Source organism: Perissodus microlepis, chromosome 5 (assembly GCF_051167445.1).
Source record: "Perissodus microlepis isolate ML-2025 ecotype Zambia chromosome 5, ASM5116744v1, whole genome shotgun sequence".
Taxonomy (NCBI): domain Eukaryota; kingdom Metazoa; phylum Chordata; class Actinopteri; order Cichliformes; family Cichlidae; genus Perissodus; species Perissodus microlepis.
In genome coordinates, this window is record NC_140465.1 from 33,386,480 (window position 1) to 33,413,103 (window position 26,624).

At 39.3% G+C, this 26,624-nt stretch overlaps 2 protein-coding genes and 1 long non-coding RNA gene across 12 annotated transcripts in view; 1 reads left to right on the forward strand and 2 right to left on the reverse strand.

Moving 5' to 3' along the window:
* The window catches only part of r3hdm2 (R3H domain containing 2), a 60,493-nt gene extending 41,526 nt beyond the window's left edge, over positions 1–18,967 (reverse strand). For 8 of the 10 annotated variants that reach the window (XM_084929480.1, XM_084929487.1, XM_084929484.1 and 5 more), the window contains exons 1-2: positions 18,678–18,967; positions 18,277–18,328 (exon numbers count right to left, since the gene is read on the reverse strand). The gene's annotated coding sequence lies outside the window, so the exon portion shown is untranslated. Of the gene's footprint in view, positions 1–11,103; positions 11,520–15,757; positions 15,921–18,276; positions 18,329–18,677 lie in introns of those variants that run through there. The other 2 variants (XM_084929479.1, XM_084929478.1) reach the window with 2 other exon arrangements.
* Positions 18,968–20,642: 1,675 nt separating this feature from the next.
* LOC146387685 (uncharacterized) lies at positions 20,643–22,065 on the reverse strand. Its single transcript, XR_014800307.1, has 2 exons — positions 21,978–22,065; positions 20,643–20,926 (listed from the first exon to the last, which is right to left on the reverse strand). It is a non-coding gene; the product is annotated as an uncharacterized LOC146387685 (long non-coding RNA).
* LOC146387686 (inhibin beta B chain) lies at positions 20,750–25,008 on the forward strand. Its single transcript, XM_084929488.1, has 2 exons — positions 20,750–21,092; positions 21,938–25,008. Exons 1-2 carry the CDS (start codon positions 20,750–20,752, stop codon positions 22,717–22,719), a joined length of 1,125 nt encoding a protein of 374 aa, XP_084785614.1. The 3' UTR covers positions 22,720–25,008.
* The last annotated feature ends 1,616 nt before the right edge of the window (positions 25,009–26,624 follow it).

Here is a 26,624-nt window from a genome sequence, read left to right on the forward strand (position 1 = left end):
AACATATCAGCTTCTTTTAGTGTGAGAAGCAGTGCAAGAGGATGTAAGAGATGGGAGAGGGGGGGAAAAGAATGAAGGATGGAGGAGCAAGGGGTGGCTAGCGAGACAGGAAGAGAGGAAAAACTTCTCAATGATGAAACAATCTGCACTGTTAAGTGATTGGACCAGACTTCCACCAATGGGAGGACCAGCTCCATGGCAACAAGCTCTGTCACCAAGAGAAAAGCAGCCATATCCCTCAACACCCCCATATTTTTTTTCGCTTCTTTTCTCTCTCACGACCCTCGTCTATCCCCAATTACAAAGCTCAATGTATTTATCATTGGGTATTCTTGTACAGACAAAAACGACACACAAAGAGCAGCATCGTGGGTTACATATAGCCTAAACAACACAGCTCAATTGCAGACACAGCAAACACACAGGGGGACACCAGCTTAACACAAAATTATTAGAATGTGATTCATTCACACAGTTTGTTTAAATGTGCACTTTGGGCATGACGTCCCTGACTGTCTCCATTCACATGAAAGCAGTGACTAACTACTAGGTCTGTTGGAGCTGAACCTTGACCTAAACAGACTGAGCTCACAGACACAAGAACAGATTTCCAGAATAAGTAAGTAGGCCCCAGCAGATAATAACTGCCCTTTTCTGTCAGATGCACATTATGCACAGTAAAAGGTCATTGTACACCCATCAGCCAAAAAATTAAACACTCAAAGCTTTGTGCATCAATGTTATTTTAAATATTGCTGACATTGCTCAAACTAGCTCACAGTAAATTTACAGGACATAGGTCTCTCAAGTGAATCCATTCAAAATGCTATAGCTCACACTGAAGCCCTCCAGAGACATTAGATCATCTTCAGGTACGCTCCAATTATATTTTGTTCCCCACAGCAAGTCACAGTTGAGTGTGATAAAAGGAAATGGCTCCGTCTTTCGGCTTCTCCCTTTGGGGGTCGTGACACTGGATCATCTGCCAACATCTCACCCTATCCCTGACATCATCTTCTGTCGCACCAATCCTCTGCTCCTCACTACATCCATGAATCTTCTCTGTCTTCCTCTTTTCCTCCTGCCCAAAAGCTCCATCTTCAACATGCTTTCAATATATCCGCTATCCCCCCTCTGCATATGTCCAAAACATCTCAGCCTCGCCTCTACATTGGTTTCCAAACCACTCAACCTCAGCTGTCCCTCGGATTTACTCATTTCTAATCCCGTCTCTCCTGGGCAGTCCCAATCTTAGCATCTTCAACTGTGCCACCTACAGCTCCCCCTCCTGCCTTTTGTGAGTGCCACCATTTTCAAACAATATATCAGAGCGGGTCTCACTACCACCTCGTAAATCCTTCCTTTCACTCTTGCTGCCATCCTTTAGTAACAAAGTACTTATGCCACTTGTCTCCACCCGCTCCACCCTGCCTGCACTCCCTTCGTGCCCTCCTTACACTGCACTGTCCTTTGCTTTGGCTGGTTGACCCCAGGTATTTAAACTCATCCACTTTCACTACCTCAGCTCCTTGCATCTTCACCTTTCCACAGAGATAGCAACTGAAAAAATTAAGACATTTGCAAAAAGTTTTATCCAGCTAGTTTTCACAGTTTAGCATTTTAGAAATGCTATAAAAACTTGTTTGCTTTTACCCACTATCTATTATTTTCTGTTCTGTACAATATGAGAGCAGAGTGGAGCAGCAACAATTTCTATTGCCCCTTAAACCACTTCATAATTACTTCAGTCTAAAACCTGAGTTATGCTTCCTCAGAAGTTATTCTTAAGACTTTGTGTGATCATGGGATGAAATTCAAATTTGCCACAGTCTAAGTGGAAGTGACAAGCTGACAATTATAGACAGGTGGAGGAACAGGACATGTAATATTTAATGCAATCTCCCCAGGGAGATATTGACAGTGCTGCACTGGGTTGTGTACATGTGCCGCAAACAACTGAGGGACACAAAAAAAACACTACGGGGTCACTTGAAGAGCGTGCACTCTGATAATGTTCTGTCTCACAACATTAAAGAAAGAGATCCAGATCATCAAGAAAATGTCATGGGTTCTTCCTTTGCCCATGCTCCACCTCTGCATGTTTCTTCAGTTTCACTTTGCCAGTTCTTATGTAATCTTGTCAACATTCAGGGAAATAAACTGTATGGATGGAATGGTGTAGTGGGAGTGGATTTGCAGTACTACTTAATATCAGGATGTTGTGTGGACAAAACCAAATCTTTTTCTGGCTGCTTATTTTCACACCAAGTGAAAAACCACATAATTACACATCATTTAAAATGCAGTGTCTAGTCTTTAAAAAGCTTAGAGAGGACTCATGAATGAGTATGTCACTGTCGCAAGTTATTCAAGGAATCCTTTGTCAGAGTGTGCTTCTATTTGACAGCAAAACAGATACATTTCCAATTAAAAAAAATATCTAAACACAGATTCTTTGGTAAATTGAGCAGTATTACAAACACATTTGTCCCCCAATGTGCTTGCACTGTGCTCCAAAGTTAGTGTCTTGTGTTATGACATTTACTTAAGTGTGTTCTTTATAACTTGTCTTTTAGAAGCACACACACCACTTAATCAGTTATATTCATTTAATGTTAATTACACTGACATCCAAAAAACAAAAGAATGAAGTCAAACTAAAGGAGGGATTAGAAACACTGCATCTTTTAATAATAACATGTACTGGGATTGTTGCAACAATCCCATTAATTACTGCTTTGATCAAAACAGAGCACTACTCAAAACTGTGAAGTTAAAACCCATAAGCATTTTGTTGTATTAGAGATGTACAATTCAAAGCTTTGTTGACGAAATGATTAGCCACCTAGGACACAAACTGCCCACTCTTCAAAAGTGTAGACTGTAGACCAGTACAGGCTTAAGCAGTTCCCATGACTGAGGCACAGGCTGTGGAATAGCTAATTGTGATAGATGGGCCAAGAGGGGAAACTAAAAACAAAAAGAAAATTACATGACAACTGATGAGCAACATTAGAAACAGCTTTCGAGAACTGGGCTGGTTATAAGTAAGGGTTTTCTTGCACACACTATTAGATTTTACAGTGCTACTTTGGGATATTAGAACATAATGGTCTAGTATATATTATAAAGTCTGACTACTGCTAACCAACTACTGGATGTGTCCAGATGGTGACCGATGTCCTCTGTGATCTACACAAATGGCTCTATTTGCCTGAGCCAGACTTAATAACAGCTGTATTTCTGGGCTGCCAACACCACAACACTGTTGGCTTCTTGAGTACTGCCAGCCAGCCAAACCCAGAAGTCAGGCACCCAGCCAGTCAACTTGCCAGGCTGTCTATCTTAGGCCAGTGCAAAGTGGTGGTCTCTTACAATGTGGCTTGTGCACTCAAGAATAACCAGCAGGAAGGCAACACTGCCATTCATTCAGCCATCCAGCTAGTGAATACTCATTTCCCTAGATCACCAGACATCATCCTCTGCAGTGTTTCTAATCCCTCCTTTAGTCCCAAGGAGGGATGCCAAATAAATATCAAATACCATATACCACAGTCCATGGCCTGAAAACAAGACAGACACACCCCAAACAAGATCTCTGTACGCATACCAGATGAGGTTAGTAGTTGGTGATACGATGATCTTAATTTGGCATATGACCTGCTTGTCAGAGGAGCCATATAGAATCCGTCGTGAAATAAATTACATCAGGCCGACTGTAGCTTGCAGAGTGAGTGAAGTCATTCACTGCAAGATGAAGAGTAGTGTGTAGCAAATATATTTATTATTTAGTTTCTAATATTTACTGGAATAATTCAACAACATCACAAATTATACTCTAATACAGATATATCTAGTAAGCATTGTTAACCTTTAATGATGCTAAAACTAGGGATGGCAATATATGCGTTCCTTAAAAATATATTGATTTTTTAATCAAATTTAGATTGAGAGTGTTTTTCATACTGATCTACTGTCTGATATTGCATTACATAAAAGATTTCTTAACCCTCTGATTCAAACAGCCCCCTCACTCTCATTGCTTTCCTGCTTCAAGAAAGGACACAGAACTGGATCAATAATAAAAAAAGTGATGGTTAAGTTGATGATAAACTGTATGTGTGGCAACAGTGAAAGAATGAACCCTTTTAAACATATTTGAGTCTCTTGACAAAAAAAAAAAAAAAAAAAAAGGACATGCTGCCTAGGGCTGGGCCATATCATACCGTTCACAGTAATACAGTATAATGTTAGGCAATGATAAGAAAATGAAATATCACGATAGAATTTGGGTTAAAACGCGCATGCGCAGTGCCGTTGTTTTCATACACACATGGCAGAAAAAAGTATGGCGGCGACGGAGAATGAAAAGGGCGAAAGCAGATCATTGAATGAAACAGATGAACCAGAATTGGTTTATAAAAATGGTGCAACTTCAGTATGCCGATATTTTTGTGCCACTATTCTGAGCGCACGCTAAAAAAAATTGAGCGCACGTAAAAAAAAAAAATTTGCAGGTGCAAGTGTTGCATTTTGAGGAGAAATTTATTTTGAGTGAAGAAAAGCTAAATTTGAGAAAACAAAATTCATTGCTGCATGCAAAAAAAAATGTATTTTTCACAATAGCAGCCCCTCTCGCTCAGTTTTTGCATTTGCGCTTGCTCGCAATGTGTTGCTTGTGCTCTCAACATTACTGCCTGTGCACGTTCAACTCTTTCTGTACACCGTTATATTTGTGCCACAAAACCAGCCAATCACAGACTTGGATGCAAAAAAAATCTGATTGGCTCTTTTGGTCTCCAATCAGCTCGAAATGACGAAATGCAATATCCCAGAATCCATTTCGTCCAAAACTCAAACGAGGAAGTGGCGGAGGAACACAGAGTGGCGGAGTTTGAAATATTACTCTTCCTGGGTCACAAAATAAACTTTTAAGATATTTTCATGCGAGAATGGTGCTGTGTAAACTTCAAATAATTGCTCGATTTATCAAGACATCACATATTTGCATAAATGCTCTAATGTTTTCATTAGAATAGTGGCACAAAAATAACGCCATACTTCAGTGGTGTGGAACTGGTTTGGCTTTCGTAAATCAGATACACACCGAAGCACATTTTTTTGGTAGAGGGTGCAAGCGGGCCATCGTTATTACCGTTATTACCGAACTGATTTTATGTGGTACACAGCGCTCAAAAATCTGTCAAAAATGTTTTAGTACGACTTTGCTAAGCTATGAACCCGCACCGCTTGATGGATTGTCGGAGCACTGCGGCCACCGTAGTCAGGAGCCTCGCGGAGTGATACGTACTGTGCTTCAACATAATATTACCGCATTGTGTGTGTATAACCTCTTTTTAAGTTTTGTGGATATTAAACATGGTTATGCTCAGGATATGTCGGCCAATTTCCACTGGAAATGCCTTTTGGTTAAATTGTCAGCAAGGAATTTGCATTTGCACTGTTAAATTTTTATATAACTTTAATGAACATTAAAAACAGCTGCTTGTTTAAGTGAAAATACAGTGATGGGGGGGGGGGTTGCACTAATAAAGTTGTGGAGTTGTAAAGTGTTTTGTCTCGCGTCAATTATATCGTTATCGCAAATTTTCAAATATATATCGTGATAAATATTTTTGGCCATATTGCCCTGCCCTAATGCTGCCCTGTTTTCTTTGATTTTTTTAATTTAGTTTGGATGGCAACTTAGTTCAGGTCTGAAGTAGCCTATTAAAATATTACAGTCGCAAACTTCTGAAATGTACCAGCTTTGACTTAACCATCAACCAGCAGGTTAAGGGGATAAAAGCTTCTTAACACATCATACATGTAAACCGATAGTGATGTCTTTTAGGTGGCTATAATTTTTGCTGCTGTCCACAGCATGACCTTCCTGTCAACATGGTGCAGGAGTACATTGATGTCTACAGAACTTTACTTACAGAAAATACTTCCAAATAACAATAACCCATGTCCATGCATGACAAACAAAATTACAGTAACTTCCAAAACTTTCAGAACAAAATCAGGGCAAAAAGTTTACATAGATATATATGCAGACAACATGATCACATGACAATTATGTGATCATGAGTTCAACTAAGTCTGTGGGGAGAATTGTAATTCAGATTCTGAATGTCAATTGTTCCCCAAATCATCTTATCTACTGGCCAAATCACTCACCTCTAGACGAGTACCCATCATCACACAATTCACTAAAAGCACAAATGTCACGGCCTCTGTCCATTATGAGCTAACATTACAACTGCAATGTCTCAACAATGACGACACTGTGTTAAAATAGAAAAATAAGGGGAGGAAGACAGGCCTGCTGTTGGCTACTTGAGCTGTAGATGCAAAATGAAACAAATTGTATAGACTACAGTAGGGCTGCCACGATTAGTCGACTAGTCACGATTACGTCGACTATCAAAATCGTCGACGACTAATTTAATAGTCGACGCGTCGTTTGAAGCTTTGTAAGATCCCAAAAGACGCAGGGATACGTAGTAGGATTTAAGAGTGTAATAACGGACTGAAACAGAAGATGGCAGCACTGCATGTACAAGGATGCCAGCTGCCGTTAAACGCCGAAGAAGAAGAAGCTGTGTCCCAGAATTCATAGCGCGGCCCTGCTCAGTTTCCAACAATGGCGGCAGCTAGTTAGTTTTAATGTTACTCTTATTATTCTTTCTGGGTCACAAAATAAACGTTTAACATATTTTCAGGCGAGAATGTAGCTGTGTAAACCTCAAATATCTGCTCAGTTTATCAAGACACCACATATTTTCAAAAGCGCTCCGACGTTTTCGGAGACGTCTGTTACCCACTAGCTCGTTAGCTAGCCGGGGTTACAGGCTCACTAGAGCCGGTGAGAACACCAGACTCCCAGCAAATCGTTTTCAAACCCACCGCCATCTTTCACTAACTCAGGTTAAATATATATAAGTCACTTAGAGAACTTAAAAATGTTATTGTTTGGCTTTTTTCAGTATTTTATTTGTTCCTGAGTAAATCGGTTTGGCTGAGATTAAAGTTATAGTTTTTACACAGCTGAATAAACGTCAAGCAGACAACTGATTATCAGAAGTGTGAGATGCTCGAGAATATACTGCGGTGTCCTGTTATATTTTAGATAGCAAGGAGCAGACGTCCCAGTTTACTAAACTCCACCGAAACAATCTGCAAACTTCATTAAAATTTAATAAACTATCATCTTGTCTTTATTTTTAGTTAGCGCATACCTTAAACACTTAAAGCTGTAAGCTAATGATAGTTATATAAGAGCAGATGCATGCTGGTGCAATAAGCTGTACGTTTTACGTTCAATGGATGCATGATCCGATTAGTCGACTAATCGCAAAAATAATCGGTGACTAGTCGACTATCAAAATAATCGTTTGTGGCAGCCCTAGACTACAGTGAATTTAGTTTAGTAATGTATCCTAAGGATGCTAATTTACACCATTTTCTCAATTAGACATGGTAATTATTAAATCAATAAATTGACAAACAGACAACTTTTCCATAGGTTTACTGCGATATTTACAGCAAAATTCAGAGCGGGGTACATTAAGAATCTGACATTCAGATATAATTCAACACTGCCGTGTTTACTTTAACTCAAATAGCCAAAAATTTCATTAAAAACTGCTATTCTATGATTGCGCCAACAAAACCCAAAATACTTAACAGAGCAAACAAGCTACAGTGTTTCACATTAATTTACTATTATCTTTAGAAGGGACAACAGTTCAGCACTGATATATTGGTAATACCTATCTATGTAAAAGATGTACTTTCTGACTGTAATTGGTCCAGCTGCTACTGGAAACAGCTGGTCAGGTGGAATAGATGTCCAAAAGCATTGTCTGTCAGTGCTTACTAACCACGAGCATATTTATACACCGAGCAGAGAGCGCCACGATACACTTCATCACTTTATTTTTAATGTTTTTGGAAGCATGTGTAATAAGAGTCCTGCTGCTCCTGAACGTTTGGGGTGTTAAAAGCTACAGCTGCTCTCTGCTGTCTGACGCTCAGCTCCCAGACTCTGTTAGTGTTTGAAAATCTGAGTTTGGTATTAACCAGGTAACATTTTATGAGACAACGTACGAGTTAACTGATGACCTATGTCTTAGATGGAAAAGAGGATCTGATGTAATACAATTTAAGCAATACCAAGGGGCAATCAGCAAACACACCCATTACTGCATGCTAAAGCAGCTTCTAATGGTCAGAAGTCAGTAACACAGAATCTGACTAGTCAACAGACTTGTCTAAAGCCACCATGGTAAAAACAACGACTTCACAACCATGCTAACAAGGACAAAATATAAACCTATTTACAAAAGGAAATATAATATTAGTTCTCTTAGTATTGATAAATTAAGTGTCTCAAATGACACTGTGATTTAAGGAGGGACCGCAACACATCTGAATGTTGTTGTTTTTTTGTTTGATTGGGTTTTTTTTAATGTCCATCAATAATTAACAAGCCATAAGTTAATCACTGATACCAATTAGTCACCAAATTCCAGTTGATAAATTCTGGACATTTCATGATATGAAATGTGTTGATATGGTGAATTCTAAAGACAATTTCTCCTCAGCTGTGAGAATGTTAGCATGACACTGGCAACGCACCAGCCCCAGCACAGATCAGAAAGTACAGTTAATTAGAGAAACTGCACACTGCAGCGGCTCACTAGATCACGTAGCTGACCTGACAGCGGTGGCAGGTCATCAGTGTGCTGTGCTGTGCCATGCCATCTGTTTACCTGTAAAAGCCAACTGCTCCCAATAGGTCTGCCAGCATAAGGATACCAATTTCTGTTCCCTTCTTCTTACAGTTTTGCTTGCCTCTCTGCTCCTGTGTTCATCATCGCCTAATTATGCAAGTTATTTTTGAGGCTATTTAATACACTAAGTTTAGAACCACTCCTGAACTTGTCTTGTGTAAATACAACACCTCTCGTCTTTAGAGGACTCCTGCTGTCATATTTCGCTTTCTTTTAGTTGTCTCTTCATTACAATTCACCAAGTGGGCACACGTCTGTCCCAGTCTCATCTGAGGATAAAGTAGATACAAGGTTGAGCTGACCTACCTTGAGCCACATATTCATTTTACTTGAACATATAAGCCCCACAGTAAAGCACAAGTTGTCTCTATAGTTTACAGCTCAAATAATTGCAGTTGGATTTTACTGACCCTTCTTCCTTTTAGCTCCTGTTAGCCATCTACCTTCATTAAAGTTATGCTTTGTGTCAGGTACATTCATTTGTAATGCAGATGTCAATTCATCAGAAAAGAACTGATGTATTTATAAAAGGTCACACATAAATTAGCATGTATGAATACTATAATTAGCTCAAATGAGGACACATCAAAAATAATAAAAAAAAAACATTGTCAAAGTTCAGATGAGTAGGGAAAGTGTAAAATCAGATAAATAGAATTCAATCAGTGCTTCCTTATTGTTTGTTTTTGATGATTTGGTTTTCCTTTTTCCTGTAACAAAGACTGTATTTATCAATTCAAAATAAAAGTTTTGGAGTTAGATTTTTCTTAAAGTCTCAAAGGAGTAGGTGTGAACCTTCTGACGTATAAAGCAATTACAGCAGCAGTTTCTCAGGGGTTTGCTATTGATTTTTTCCCCCTCTCTTTCTCGCCCTCTCGTGCTTCCTCCGTTTGATACACAGGCTTTTTCCCACGCATTAACAATTAGTATGCAGCAGTGAGGCTATAGGTGCACCAACTACGTAAGGAGAAGAACTCCAATATCACAAACAAACAGCAAAAGTACTGGTCATGCAAGGATGCACACATATTTTTATCAAGTGAGGGGATGGACTTTATTAGCTCAGTCAACGCTAATCACCTGACTTCAGCTATCTGTGTTGTGTTACAAGAGAAGAGACTCACATGTTAATAAATAGCAAAAGAAAAACAGCAATAGCTCTAGCAACATAACACCAAAGGAGCATTTTATATTTAATCTGGAGCTGTGGCAGTTGTCTGTCTTTTCAATTTCTAACTGAGAACAGGGTACAATGATGGGCTCGTTGCCATATTATGTACATCAAGCTAATTCAATAAGATGCATTACTTAGGAGACTAAAAGAGATGGATGCGTGTACATAAAAAATTAATTATATAAACAGGCCATGTTCAGAACAAGGGAGATCTGGGGCAAGCAATCACAAAATAGAATAAAAGCAGGAAATGATGAGGATTGTGGGTTGATTTTTCAGGGTTATAACCACCAGAACAGTGATGGAGAGGGAAAGCCAGGTCTTCTAAACTTGAAGCAGTGCTCAAGCCATGAGGATGGCTTGCTATTTATAGTGGCAGATTTTTTATTCAAGAGGGTTCTGCTGTTGTGCATCTCTCACGGCTGTGCTGCCTCTCTCGCACCTCCTCTCTAGTCTGTTCATTCCCGCACACTGTGTTCCACAAATAAAGGAGGAGAAGTCTTAAATTCCAGGTGCATTCACAAACAGTCACAACCACTATTGCTTAAAATACAGTGCAATCCACATGCCTTATGTAAGCCCATACGTTGTCCTTTTCCTCTGCACACCTCCCTCCCTCACAATCAGTATGACAGTGTTGCAGAGCAACGCCTACTTCAGTGACTCTCCACACCACCAGCCCACCTCCACCCTCCTCTGTCCCTCCTCCCACACAGGGACAGTGGAAGGGAATTCCTTATTACCTCAGCATTTGCCTCAAACATGTTTCATGACCCTGTACACATGACACTGGTAAATACGCCACACATTATAGTATCTTAGATGCTTTCATGTATACATTTTTTCTGTGCAAATGCAATCACATGTGATAAAATAAACTGTATACACACTATAGGAAACTACCTTTCAGTAAACCTTAATACATCATATTTGCACTGTTGATGAGACATTGCTTAAAAATGCTTTAGGAACTTCACAAAAGTGATAATGCAATGTGTCATAACAAGAGTTAATTATAGCAGAAGCAATGGCTTCATGCTAAAAATCACACCTACAGCTACAGAAGCTACATCTCACCTACAAATTATTAACACCCAATGACAAAGACGCACAAGCACATTCACTTACAGTGCACATCCTTCCTGTATTTAGAGTTCAGCTCTATGGATCTCGAGCCAAATCAGATCAGGTGTCTCAGATAAAACCAAATCATCGCAGGAGAATGAGCAGCAGAAGCAGATCTGGGCAACGCTGTCATTAGTTTTCTCTCCCCTATTACTACAAATAAATGTATCCCATTTCCTGCTGGAGTTGTAGGGTGTTTAAGGTCTTTCTTCCGTCTCTTCAGCTCATTCAACTTTTGTCGTCTTCAAGCTTGCCGTGTTGTCTTCTTGTCTGTACACACTACCATCTCAGTTTTCTTAATGGCTTTCATGAAAACGGTCAAAAAACTCTATTTCGACTGCCCCCTTTCTTTTTCTGAATGAAGCACAAGCACAGCAGTGAGAAAGAAAATCTTGCTTGTAAGCTGGCTCCCTCTCTCACTACCACACTTGTGCCATCATGCGCACAGTGTGCACCCCTCCCTTCTCCTCCGACCCTCCCTTTCATGTGGATTCTGTCTCTCTCTCTCTTACAGGTCTTGTTTGCTCTCTGCCTTTGTGAAACAATATAATTGCAATGACAGGCAAACCATGGCGCGCAAGAAGCCAAGCTGTTTAAAGAGTTGCTTGGATCCGCTATAATGTCACTTGATACAACAGTAGCACCACTGAAAGCTTATAGTAAATGAATGAATATAAATAAATAGACTCTTTTACAGGTACAGGTTAAGGTTTGGAACTTTTTTTGCAATAATCAAACACCTGGAGACAGGCAGAAGCCACAGTCCCCATTCATCACTCATTATATGGAAAGTCTGAAGTCGTTGTCTTTGGCCTTTGTCTGGACAAACTAAATGAGTACTGACAGATGCTGGTGAACCAGACAACTGCTCCAATATATAAACAATTTAAAAAAATAAAGAGGAGGAAGGGAAGATGGAGTGAAATAATGAAACCTCCTCATTAGCAAGGAAAAGCCTTAATCCCACAAGACAACACATTTGCATGTTTTCCCAGTAGCCCCCACTGCAAATGACAGCTGAAAGATGCAGTGGAGGGAAATTATGCAGTCAAAAGTTCAGCATCAAGGAAAACATCAGGAGGATTATCTGTCTCATGGTTTCTGGCTTGACAGTATGTGACCAGGCTTTATAGAGGAAAATTTGAAGAAAAATGTTAGACTGTGGTCCCTCTAGAAATTGTATTCATGCAGCTGTGAAAAAAAGACAAGGCTTTGATTGTTCAATCATTAGTCAAAAGTCATTTGAATATCAACTCACAACTTGCAGACAAAGGAGCTCGCGATGCAAGTTAGACTGCACATCCTTAGTTCGCTAAAAAATTAAAAATTTAATGTACCACTGGTCAAAACTTTGGTACCGCCTAAGGAAAAAAAAAAAGAACATAGTGCAGCATAAAAAGGCCTCGATGTCCACACACGATTTCAGCTTTTAGATGGCTGCAGGGTTCTTTGCATGACAAATACCAACAGCTTCACCAAGTTTCACTTCATGCAAGTTATAACACAATCCAGGAGATAAGTCGATCATTAATATTAAGTCTACAATTAAGAGAAGATTTCATAAAGGCAAATAAAAAATTATTTAAAACAGACTTTACTAAAAGATGCACGCCATAGGATTGGACTTCAAGAAGTTGAAGACGAAGAAGTCGAAGAAGAAAAATGGTGCACATTGTTTTGTGGGGAGTTCTACCCCCGTCCATCATGGATACTTGCATGCAATTGACATATAGGCCTGTTTAAATGCATATCAGAATATCATTTTCACCAGTTTCACAGATCAGTGTTACATTTCTAGTCAGCTAAAAGTCTCAGTAAATCTTGTTTTCTCAAAACATTGTTTTATGTGTCCAATCTTTATTCTAATAGAACAAAACTGTTTTAACCCTTTCCTCTTATAAATGCAACCTCCTCTGGACCCTTGATATCACTGACACATCAGCATATATATCCATAAGATGTGGTTTGATGACCATTAGAACAATTTCTATGTTTTTTCCAGCCGTAGCTGCGTAGGCAGAGACCACCCTTACTGACTTCTGATGCAAACCCAGTTGTTTTGTTCTGTGATCAGGCATGAAATATGACAGAAAGCACTCAGTTCAGAAAATAGCTTCAAGGATTACTTCTAGTAGCCTTTCAGGTAAAGAGTTACAGTACTACAAGTTCATGCAGAAACAGAGAAACAACCCTCCAACAGCAACTTGGGTACTCTGAGCTTTGTTACTTTTATAGTACATGTAGTAATTATTAGGTTGTTCTGTAATGCTTTTCTCCTGCTTTGGGAGAGGGCAGTTTATGTTCAAATATATATCTAGACTCACATCAATCCTCGATATTTATTTCATTTATTATTTCATAATTTAAATCAAACTATCAAAATGTGATTTCAGTGCAGAGTTCAGCTTTAAGGCTGACGATATACATAGTGCCACCTCTGCAAAGACACAAAAGTAATTAGACAACTGACTGACATGCAGATTCATGGCCAGGTGAAGTCTGTTCCCTCATAATTCAACATCAAAAATCTGAGATTATTTTCAAGTGCATATAATAACTATTCACTGTTCACTCTTAATACGAGGTATTTGGTCACATACTGTCAATTAAGGTACAAAAATAAATAAACCTGTCCATGAGAGACAGAAAAACTGAGAAATGACAAAATCAGCAGAAATCACTGACCAGCTCAGCAACACCAGAAACGCCCTAAAAGGGTGGAAACCAACTGAAGTAAATAATCGCAGAATTCTTTCCATGGTTAAGAAATATCTTTCACAACATTTACCTAACTCAAGCATATTCAAAGAGGTATCACTGTCAGAGTTTAAAAGAGATACACAGGGTATTTAAATACAGAGGGTTTACAGCAGTTGTGCAACACATGGATTACACTCAACAACAAGAAAGCTAGAATACATTTTGCCAGAAAACATCTAAAACCTGAACGTAGAACCTGCCCAGATCTGGGGGAAAAAATATTTGGACATATATTAATTAAATCAAGCACAGCTTGCACTATAATTATGGGAAGACAAACTGAAAAGGTAATGAATGACTCATGATCCTTAGCATAGGGCTGTGCGATATGACTAAAATCTCTTATCCCGATATAAAACATCTATCATCCGATAACGATATAAATCACAAAAATTTAACATTTTCTGTAAATTCTATGAATCTCGGGTTGCTGAAGTGTTTCCAGCTGGGCGTCGTGTACCTGGAGTCGAGTGTTTTAACCGATGCAAGAAACTACACATTTTTAGACATAGGTTGTATCGGCTGCTGTTTCCTTGGTGAGTATTTATTACACAGCGTGCTGCGGGGGAAAGCCTGTTCTAACGTTTGAGTCTAAGGTTTATTTTTTAGCACCTGACGGCTCCTTTTTGCTTTTCATCCGTAAATACTCTGCATACTTTTTCACGTGATTCTGTTTATTTTGAAAAGTCTCAACAGGATCTTGAGCTTTATTATGAAAGGTTTAAGTGGAAAATAAACAAGCGGACATGCGATGGTTTTACAGTCGTTGTTGCTAACGACAACGCATAAAAACAGGCGCTTGTCCGTCTGTTGTGTGGTTATATTAAATATAAGAGAAAGAGAGAACTTTAATAAATTAATATAGCCACTACAGTGACCATCAAAACAATGAGAAAATATTGCCGTAAACAGTTTATTTTGCAACACCACGAAACACACGATAGCGTAAAATGAAACGATAGACGTTTTTATATCGTCATCCGATATATATCGTTATATCGAACAGCCCTACCTTAGCATGCCATATTATCTGCCAAATCTAGCATGAGCATGTATGGTTGCCAGTGGAACCGGTCCACTAGTGTTTATTGATGATGATAAAAGTAGTAGTAGGAGGATGAACTAAGTGTACAAGGCTATAGCCTCTGCTCAGATTCAAATCCTACAAAACTGAACATCACTCCACGGAGTGAATGGATAATGAATTACAACAGACTACGGTACAAATGCAACCTAAGAGTTTCTTCAGTGGCCAAGCCAGCCACTTGATATCAACTTAACAAAGCATGCTTTTCACCTACTGAAGATAAACCTGAAGGCAGAAAAACTCACAAACAAGCAGCAACTAAAGGTGGCTGCAGAACAGGCTGGCAGAGCATCTCAAGGGAGATTTAGTGGTGTCCAGGGGTTTTTGACTTCAGGCAGTCACTACAATCACGTCATCTTTGCCCAGGTATTTAAAATGATCATTTTTATATTTCAAATTGTGTTAGTCCAGTCACTTTTGAGCCTCTGAAAATGTGTTATTATGAAAAACGGCAAAACATTCCAAACAATTAATGCAATGTGTTTGTTAAACCCCTTGTAGTGACAATAAAAGTTTGCACTTCACTTACATCTTGACTATCTGATTTAAAATCCACTGTGGTGGTGTAAAGAGGAAAAATTACAAATATTATGCCATAGCCCATACACTTATGGACTTAACTGTACAATAAATTTCCCTTTAAAGTTGAAACACTGAGCAGAAGATCAGTACTGTGGCTCAGTGGTTAGTAGCATCACCTAACATTTGAGAGGGCCCTGCAAAACATAAGCAGCCAGAGAAATTTAATAAACAGCTGTTTAGCATCGAACTTATTTTCAAGCATTGCTTAATTTAAGACACCAGACTTACCCAACCAATGATTCTACAATCCTAGCATGGCCTTGAAAAAAGGTTCGTCTCAGGCTAACAACATGACTGGGATAAAATGCATTGCATGGACTAATGCCTCATAACCTGTCCTGTCACTTCTTCAGCCAGGTAGCTTCTTTCACAGATCAGTAAGAGAAGGGCTTAGAAAGAAGGAAGAAGAAAGGGGAGGGGCTGAGTGAGGATCAGTAGCCAAAGATACCACAGATAGACTGAGTGGGAACACAACCACCTTACAAGATGCTGCCATTTCTGCATGCAGCATAGCTAAGCTAAAGCTATTATGAAACACTTGGAAAGCTGTTGTTATTTGCACTGCAAATATTCAAAGCAGTCATAACAGGTTTTTACTAAAACACCTTTATTTAGGCAAACCCACCTTATCTACTGTGATTCTGCATGGTCTGAGGACTGTGAGCCATATCTTTTACTAAATAAAGGCTACTAACAAATGCAAAAAAACATCCAGCTTTGCAACAAAGTATACTAAAGTTAGTCAAGCTGATGTACCAATCTGAGGCCTGACTTATAACCATGTCACTTCCCTTCTGCTTTGATTGATAATTTACATCAAAGCAAGCAATGGAGGACAGTAATGGAAAAAGAAGACTGACAAACACTTAGAGTAGAAGACATCATGAGAAAATGAGTTCAGAAAACTAAGAACAGGTGAAGGGGGAACAAATGAAGATGGAGAGAGAAACAGAAGCAGGAGCGGTTAAGAGCAGAGACAGATAGGAGCAGCAGCAACAGCACCACGCTTGGTGCTTTGGCAGAGATCTATAAATAGCTCTTCAAATCTCTCTAGAAAAAGCCACTCTTCTGCTTATGCTGCTGCAAACAGAGATTCAGAGGCAGAAGCAGATATGGATATCTGAGCGATAAATACAGATATAATCTTATTAGATAAGTTTCTTTTTTTAATTACTCTGGGTTTAAAATATGCTTACAATGGCCATATTGGCTTATATGAATACATGAATGCAGGAAGCAAATACATTAAAGTGAGCAAGTTAGCATAAAAACCACATGATTTACTAGAATAGGCGAAAGCACCCTGCAAACCACAATAAACACGAACATGAAATTACATATACTTAACAGATAGTAATCAACAATTTTCCTGATTTTCATAAAACTCCATAAGCAATCGATGCTTCACAGTTACATGAATTTATGTATATGCACAAAGATCCACAGGCTGCAGGGTATAAGGGAGGGAAATATGTTGACAGAGAGGCAGGTTACTCCATCTTTCTCATTGGTGGCCTTAGCAACAGTAGACTGTTGATTCAATGACTCACCTCCTACAGATCTTACAATGGACCATACTTTTCAATGATACTGCCCTGACACCAACAATCATACTCTGTGTTGCTTACAAAATATTTAAGAGAATAAAGCTGTATTAGGGAAAAAATTGATTATAAAGTAGTAACAGTGCTTTAAACCAGAAAAACTAACATTGCTTTATTGGGGTTATCACCTTGGACTACTATTAATCTAACTGGGAAGCATTTTTATGACAATCTCAACATCAAATGGAACTAAAATGGAAGTCCCTGCTTGCCACTTATCAGTTCTCATTGTCACATGACTAGCCAACACCAATTGATATGTTGGGGGGGGGGTTGTTGTTTTCCCAGGCACACATGTCATTTTCCCAGAGCAGATGTTTGAACCACTTATTCTATGCTGTGATCCCACCTTGTTTTCACAGCACTGTTGCTGCCTATTTTAGGATTGAGTTTTTAAAAAAGTAAAGCTAAAGCCAAGACTCGGAGAGTGATGACCACGTGTGAAGTATGTCTTGAGAAAACCCCACTGTTTTCTCGATCACTTACAACAGTGCGTTTTACAGACGATTTACTGGGGCACAAATCTCTAGCCAGCTCTGAGTCACTAATAATGAATTATTAAGGAATTAAGACTGGAAGAGCCAAGGCTTAAAATCACTGATATTTACTTAGTCTTGAATGTCAAAAAGCAAGCTAATGAAAACACTTAACACAATACAACCTTAAATTGCTTGGAGCAGTGAAGACGGCTTAGTACTGTAGTATAACCTGCATTCCGCCATGCAACCCACCGGCACTCAGTCCTATACAAACACTACAGCTCTGTAACTTTCCGTTGGTTTGTATTAATATCTCAACCTTGTTAGCTGACGTTTCAAGTCTTGAGTTGTTATATGAAAGTCACACACGTCAATAAATAAAACTTTGTTGTATCCAGTGTGTGTTTTGAGTATGACTTCAATGAAGAGCCATAAGCAATTAACAATTACTTAATTTTGATTCATCCAGATAGTTAATCGCTTCGGAAAAAGCAAATATTCCCAGGGTTTTAGTGAACCTTCTCGGTCACGATTGGAAGGATAAAATGTTAACATGGCCATCTCGTGCCTGGCATAGAGAAGGCGGACTTTAAAGATGGTGCTTAATGTTGCGTTACATATTAAAGATAGTGGCTCTTGAGTCATCTTCGCGGGTTCGGCTTACCGTGTTGTTGGCAGTATGTCTTGAGTTGCGTGGAGAATCCTTCAACTTGGGTCTGTAGAAGACAGATGGCAGTTTGGTCAGAGTCGTAGCTGTGCAGCTGACTGAAAATATTAGCTTGCCTCTATGCTAACAATAGCTAGCTCACAGCATTAGCCTGCCTCGTCCGGCGTGTATAATTAGCTACCTAGCTAATACTAGCCCGCTAGCTAGCCTTTTCTTTTTAGTGGACGCTAGCTACTCAGCGTCCATGAAACACAGCGTTAATATTACAACTCGCTGTTCAATAAGAGTGTGCCGTGTCACAGAATGGCGAAACTTGCTGTGAACATGTACGAGCACTGTCAGGTCTCAAAATAGAAGGTGCTAGCTAGTACGGTTAGCAAGCTTTCCAAATGACTTACCGATGCTAATATAATGGTGCTGCTAGCTTGAGTTGGCTCACCGCGACCCCGACTGTCAAAATAGCGCCGCGTGAGGGGAGAGCAGCATGGACGTTAATGCGAGATAGCAAGCGCTGAAGAACACGGCGGTCGAGTCCGACGTAAGAATACTGCTAAATAACAACAAAACCCTAAAGAATAAATGACACAAAACTAAAGAAAAAAGAAACAAAACGCTATTCCCCCGTCAGGGCTCCGGCTTGTGTGTGTTAGCGTCACTTTTTTCCCCTCACCGACAGTTGACGTCAGCGGCGTACCTCCTAGTCGTACGGATACGTAGCCTACAGGATGCATGAGAACTTTGTTTTGTGCATCAAGCGTTAAAATGTAATATGCAGTTTCGTTACATCTCAGTGATGTATGTTTGAAAATCTATTAGTGGGATGTAATTTGACAGCTGTCCACTTCTGTAGGAGATGTGTCATTCAAAGTTGTTTAAATACTATAAAATGTAACGATTTCACATTTCTTAAGATGATATTTTTCTTCTTATAGCCTATAACATCTAGTCTATCTAATAAACATTTAATATCAATATATATATATATTGTTTGTATTCACGGCAGTAGTTAAAAATACTCTGATTTTAACCTTATTTTTCAAACCTCCCTAGGAAAAATACTAACAATTCTAGGTAATAAATGTAACGTGTTTATTTGATTTAACTTTACGTTTAAATTATTCAAATGTATTGGGCACATTCTTTGACACCACTTGGTGAGGTCAGTTGTAATTCTCAAAATGCCCCACACGTGGGCAGGCAAGTACTCCTTTAACATGATAAGGCCTTGACTCACATTTAACACTAAACGTGAACACAAAGAAAATAAAAGAAATAAAAATGCGTGCAACCCGTGTTGTGATCCATACAGTTTATGTTTGTGGAGATGTGCGCACAATCAACACGTGACCGCTTTAGGATAATCTGTTTCACAACTATTATTTCCATGTGCATATGCATGTAGTTTATGTGTTAAATGATTGTGGAAGTCATTGTTTTTCCTGCTCACACTGGACCTGGACCCCGACATGATGAAAAAAGGGTCAGTTTAACGTATTTTTGCCTATTTAAGTGCACACACTGTCCGGTTTATTGGCAGCGTTATCTTTAGTAGGCTATGTCAAGCTGGCTCAGCACTTTTGTGAGAACCCAGACAGACAAATCATGTGCCGACATGAAGGCAGGGTTCGCCTTTTCCCAGCTTTCTCTTTCTCTCCTTCAAACACACACACACACACATACACACACACACACGAGGCATCGTTTTACTGCACGACATTATGACACCTTGCAGGAAACATGACGGAACGTGTTTCAAATACCGCGTTAAACTCTCCGCCTCATATCCTCGAGTGTTTTCGGTCAGGTTAAGCTAAAGCCCACGGATTCAATTGCTTGGTGTCTGTGGGACACGAATATTCTGTAAGTAGGTTAAAGGGCAGAGAATTTCAACTTTGATCGACAAGAGCGTTGGCAGGTTACGTATCAGTGGCACTGAAGTGGAGAAACGTGGCACAGAAAATACCTGTTGTGATAAACTCAAGACCTTATCGGGCTTTCCCGATATGTGTCCAAACCCGCCATGGACTTGCGTAGTAATTAATCTAAAGCAGCGTGTGATATCATGTAGCACGTGTATGCAGTGACTGTGAGACAGTAACCTACATGTGAACGCGTGTTGCGTGCGTGTGTGTTGCGTGTGCCCGTGCGTGTGTTGTGAGAGAGGACAGAGGTGTTTTGCCAGTAATTTCCAAGCTTCCCGATGCGCTCATTGGTGCATCCTTCCAACGTGTCACCAGTTTTGGTGGATTACCCCAGATATCTTTACCATCAGGAGGGTGAAACATCACTCAGCTCCTCTCTTCACGAGCTACCAACAAGGACGTTTGGGAGACTTTCTTTCGCAAAGAACAACTCAGAAGGGAAAGGATTTGAAGATTTTTTTTATTGGTTGTCCAGTTTAGAAGTCTAGACGTTTATTAGTTACCTCAGCCCGAGTACAAATACGCAGTTATTTACTTCAAGATCGGAGATGGCTATGTCTTTGTCACTCTCAGCGTTCCTCCTGTTGGCACCGTTGCTGTTTAAGGGTCTCTGGGTCAGTGGCTCCCCGGGCTGCGCGTCTTGCAGGTTGTCAGCGATGGATAAGGACGCAGAGGAAAGGATGATGATAGAATTCGCCAAGCAGCAACTTTTGGACAAACTGCACCTGAAAGAGAAACCAAACATCACTCACACCGTGCCCCGGGTCGCGCTCCTCACGGCGCTGCGCAAACTTCACTCGGGGCGCGTCAGACAGGATGGTACCCTTGAACTAGAAAACAATATACCAACCAGAGATCAAGCCTATGAAATAGTGAGCTTTGCAGATATAAGTAAGTCTTGTATCCACTTTCTATGCTATAAAGCTGTTTTCGCATGGCACAATAACGCTACAGGAGAGCGCGTTGTGATTAATAAGGTCTCTTTTCCTGCGTAAGATATTAACATAAGGCTAGGGTTCCCTGAACTATTATATTGTAATATTAAGGATCCAAGTATCTATCGTTACTTATATGCAAAAAGGTTTGTTCCCCTTGGGCAAACTACATATTTTATTGCCTTTTAAAGTGGAAATACATGAACTGGTGGTAAGCAAGCTTTAAAAGGAATCTATCTTTCAGTGTTACATTGTTGCACTTTTAACAAGATTTACACGGGAAAGTAATAAAAAGTGAATTTACGTAATTTCGTGCAGGTTGTGGTGATAGGATTCTGATTTGGAGTTGGGTGGCAGACAAAGAGGACAAGAATGAATATGTAAATCAAAATCTGTATGAAGTGCATAGACAGCTTCTGCAAAGAGGAGTGCAAATGACTAAAAGCCCTCTCTCAGAAGGTTTCTGTTGCTGGGGTCTCCAAAATCTGTTATACATATTCACAACATAAAATGCAACGGTGCATTTAAATTTGAAGAAGTCTGAAGATGGCTGCTTGCTCCAGGACTTGGATTTGGGTCTTTATATTTAAAATCAAATACACATGTAATCTGCCTAAACCTTTAAATACAATATCCCTTGTGCTGTATTGTAGGAAAAGTTAACCATAAGGTAAAATGCTTAAAACAGTGAAAGAGGATTGATACTTGCATTAATTTTATAAGGGTATGAAAGGTGATGAGCTATGAAGTTTTTCCAAATATTAACATTGTGTGTTTTTCTTAATTGTCATTGTTTCATAGATGATGCAAAGAGCAGTGACAAGGCAAGCCTTAGCCTTACCTTTCAGTTTCTGCAGGAACGTGGCCAAAGTATCCAGGTCCTCCAGTCCTCTTTGTGGATCTATGCCCGTGCCTCTGAGGACCCACAACGGAACTCTCGTCTCCTTGCCCAGGTTTTCCTCTCCGTAGATGGTGACATCTCAGGCTCTAATCGGACCTTGGTGATGGAAAAGATGTTGCACGTCAAGGAGAGTAACTGGCACACTTTCTCTGTCACCCACACCCTGCAAACCTTCTTGGACGGGGGCCAACATCGGCTGCAGCTGGAGGTCACCTGCGAAGAAGACGGACAGAACCTTTGCTCCCTAGATGGCTCTGCTGAAACCCCCTACCAGCCCTTCCTGGTGGCTCAGGTGCGTCTCCGTGATGACCACTCCAAGCATTTGCTCAGGAAGCGCTCAGTGCGTTGCGGTGACGATGTAACAGTCTGCTGCAAGAGAGACTTCTACATCAAGTTTAAAGACATCCAGTGGGATGAGTGGATCATTGCGCCTGAAGGCTACCATATGAACTACTGCATGGGACATTGCCCCCAACATCTGTCTGGTTCCCCAGGTATAGCATCCTCATTCCATGCCACTGTCTTCAGCCAACTCAAAGTCAATGGTATTAACACAGCTACAGCCTCATGCTGCGTTCCCACAGAGCGTCGACCACTCTCCATGGTTTACTTCAACTCTCAGCACAGCATTGTCAAAACAGATGTCCCTGACATGATAGTGGAGACCTGTGGATGCACATAAAAAATTGAGTATTACTATTAGTGGTATAATTAATTATTTTCTTGAGTGTATTGTAGACAAGTTGACTTAAAGAAACACAAATTTGACCAACTTTGGACAAACAACTTTTACACAGAGTACTTTAAAATGAGAAATGCCCACCCAAAAGACTTTTGAATTATCGACAGAGGATGTTACTAGACTATCTTTACAAATACAAACACGTTTGTTTTATAGCAGTTACTCAATAGGTGTGTTGTGTGTATTTTTACATAAATGTATAAATTAACACTCTAGGTTTACATTAAGAAAATTATGGGCATAAAAAAGAATATTATGAGTATATAAGTATTATGTTCTAAAGAAATAGGTATTGATACAGTTTACTGCTTGTAGTAACTTTTAATTTATTTCTAAACTCTTGTAGTCAGTATTTAAATAATCTCAAATGCATTTCAGTGCCTAGAGGTGAGCAAATACGCTAAGTCTGGATGCAGATACATTTATTCTTTTATACGTCAGACACAAAAATCAAAGAGCAGCACTAAAATATGAAAGACTCAATAATAAAGTTTAGATTTCAATGCAAAAAAGTACAGTGAATACAAAAGTACAGTAATGATATCAGGTTCCATTTTCAAACTTTTATAAACCCATAAAGTCTTGCATTAATTAATTTTCACTTTTGTCATTTGTACCTTACAACTTTTACTTTTCACATGCTGCCAGGATGAAGTTCAAAGATGCACTACATTTCTTTCCTAATTCATTGTATGTTTTATAGTCTGTTTTGTGTTATAATCAGTGTCCAAATGTAAAAAAAATTATATATATATTCTATACTTTCATTTTTACGTAACTATTTTTTTCATTGTAAATCTTCATCCACCTAAATGCTGCTGTTTTACAGAAATGCTTTCAAAGCAATGAAAAACTTTTAAAGCGTGCCTTTTTCTTTAACTTCTGATGACATTAAAGCAAATACATTTACATTCCACAAATACTTTGATCACATTGTGAGGCTGCGAGGGGAACAAGTTGTTACAATGCAAGAAAGCTGGACTGATTTCTGTCAAAGGGTACCCCATGCTGCATGCAGCTGGAATATGTTTAATCAGCATCTCCACTGTATTATTTACACAACCTGGCTTATCATTTGGGCAACTGGCTCTAACAGCATATGAATCCAAGGTTATTCTCAGCAATGTGAGCAAACATTTAGCTATTGCTTCAGTGTCAGGTGAAGGTCTGGAGGGTAGGTGGGTCAGTGAGCACGTGCTGCTGCACGCAGACATTTTTAGCTCTCAAAGTCTAAAGATTTCAGGGGTGATGCAAAATTTCATGCTTTCCAGGTGGAGGCAGTCTTGTTTCTTTCATATGCTGGAAATATCGTACACATGTCCCAGTAGCATAATTTACTCTTCATAATTTCACAATCTTTGCGTAGCTGTATAGTTTTAATAAATTAATGTCTATCAATACATCACATTTTTATTTTTAGAGATGATACCCAGGGTTTCTTTACTTCTACCTGTATTAACACTGTGTTCATCTTGGCTGTATTGATATACTATATGTCTTATGGACTTGGATTTTACAGCCATAATGCAAAAGAAACAATTGAAACAGTGCATGGGGGATTTTTTTACCAAAGACCATAAAAACCCTTTTATTTTATTTTTGTGCTGATATTTGATAAACTATTTTCACACCTCTCTCTCTCTTGCCTCTATGAGCTGCTCTTATATTAAAGCAATTTACTTTACACCTGTGTGAAATAATTATAAAACTGTTGTATTTTAATATTATGATTGATATTGTAGGCACTTCTTGTCCAAGACTCAATGTGACATTGAAGTGCCATTGCAACATATCTTATTAAGCACTTTATCACCCTACTGTATTTTAGAGTGTGCTGACAGGTCTATTACTGTACTTAATGCATCAGGTTGGCATTACCTGAAATACCTAAAAGCGGGCCTACAGAAAGAAAATGTAAATTTTCAAAGTTCTAGTTGTTTTTAAAAGTGTGTGTGTGTGTGTGTGTGTGTGTGTGTGTGTGTGTGTGTGTGTGTGTGTGTGTGTGTGTGTGTGTGTGTGTGTGTGTGTGTGTACACTTTTGGAGCATTCACAGAATGCAAGAATTTGAATTCTGTTTCAATTGAAATTTGTAATCATTGTTGTTATTTTTGTATCATATTATTTTATTTTATGTAAATGAAAAATTTGTAAGAGCAAATACAATTCAGAAATGTCAGTGTGTGATAAAATGTCATGATTCTATTTTTAATTAATAAATAACTCTATATTTTAAACAGACTAAATTGCTTCATTGTATTTTATTGTATAAATGGCATTTTATTGTATGTGTCTTATTCTGAAGCCACAACACACTGCAGTGTACAGCAAAAGCAGTACTGGTTATTAGGTAAATTAAGCCAACTGTAGCAGCAAAATAGTAATGTAAGTACAGCACTGTGCAACAGCCTTGAGCCCATCTTTCCTCCCATTGCTTTAGTTGAATCTATAAAAATGACAAAGATAAAACAGACTCAAAAAGAACATTTTTGCACCAACAAGCTGATTCCCAAAGACCTGTTAGATGAAACATTGGCATATCTCAGCATGGTATGTAGTGTGTTCTTAAAATAAATCTGAAACTGAACAAATCAAAGACAAAACAATAAGTGGCAAACTTAAAAAAAAAAAAGGCATCCACAGCAGATGATCAGTTTCTGAATATCATGTTAACAAAGACGGGAAAGAATCCAGCAAAAACCTGAAACAGAACCTGAGAGATGCATCTGGCCCTTTAATTAATCTAATAATCACCAAAGACTCATCAGAAATGGTCTGGAGAAAATGCTGAGGTATATCAGATTACACAAGAACTTGGCTTAAAATCAGTGGCAAAAGGTCTTATGGGTTGTTGTAGCTCATGAGTTAGAGCAGGTCCATCTACTGACTGGAAGGTTAGTGGTTTAATCCCTGGCTCCCCAGTCTCCATGCCAAGTATCCTTGGGCAAGATCTCCGATGCAGCCATCAGAGACTGAATGTGTGTGAATGTTAGCTAGAAAGCACTGAAAAGCTTAGAAGAAAGCACTTGTGTGAATGGGTGAATGTGGCATGATGTATAAAGCCTGTGACTGCTCCGGGAGAGTAGACAAGCGCTATATAAGGTTCAGTCCATGATTAATTTTAACTTTTTGGTTCAGGTCAGGAGAGAGGTACAACAGCAAGTGTCTATACCCATCTATAAGATGTGGTGGAGGTGCTGTCGTGGTTTGGGGCTGCATTTCAGTCAGTGGTGTTGGGGATCTTATCAACATTCCTCCCTTGGTTCTGCTGCAATAGGCTTAGGCTGCTGGGGGCTCCCCATGATGCACTGAGTGTTTCATCTTCACTCACCTTTTTCCCTCACTCTGCATTTAATCATTAACTATTATTAATCTCTCTCTATCACAACATGTCTTTAGTCCTGTCTTCCTCCCCTTGCCCCCAACTAGTCACTGTAGATCAGTGCTTCTGCCTGAGCCTGGTTCTGCTAGTGCTTTCCTCCTGTTAAAAAGGAGTTTGTCCCTCTCACTATCGCCAAAGTGCTTGCTCATAGAGGGTGGGTGGTTGGGTGAGGGTCTTTTCTCTGTATTATTGTAGGGCTTTTACCTTACACTACAAAGCACCTTGAGGCAACTGTTGCCGTGATTTGGCACTATATAAATAAAATTGAACAGAATTATTTAACACAGAAAACTATAGTCAGATTTTGATCTGCAATGCAATTCCATCTGGAAAGTGTCGGATTGGCAGTGGCTTTGTTGTTCAGCATGACAGTGCCCACAAACATGCTGCTAACATAGTAAAAGCATACCTAAATACAAAAAACACATAGTGAGACACTATCAGTCGGTGTATCTTTCTACTGTAC

Excerpts from the sequence above, each read along its gene's own strand:
- LOC146387686 (XM_084929488.1), top strand. The coding sequence starts at position 20,750 with ATGGCTATGTCTTTGTCACTCTCAGCGTTCCTCCTGTTGGCACCGTTG. Across the intron at positions 21,093-21,937 it reads AGTGAGCTTTGCAGATATAA|ATGATGCAAAGAGCAGTGAC; the intron begins GTAAGTCTTGTA and ends ATTGTTTCATAG.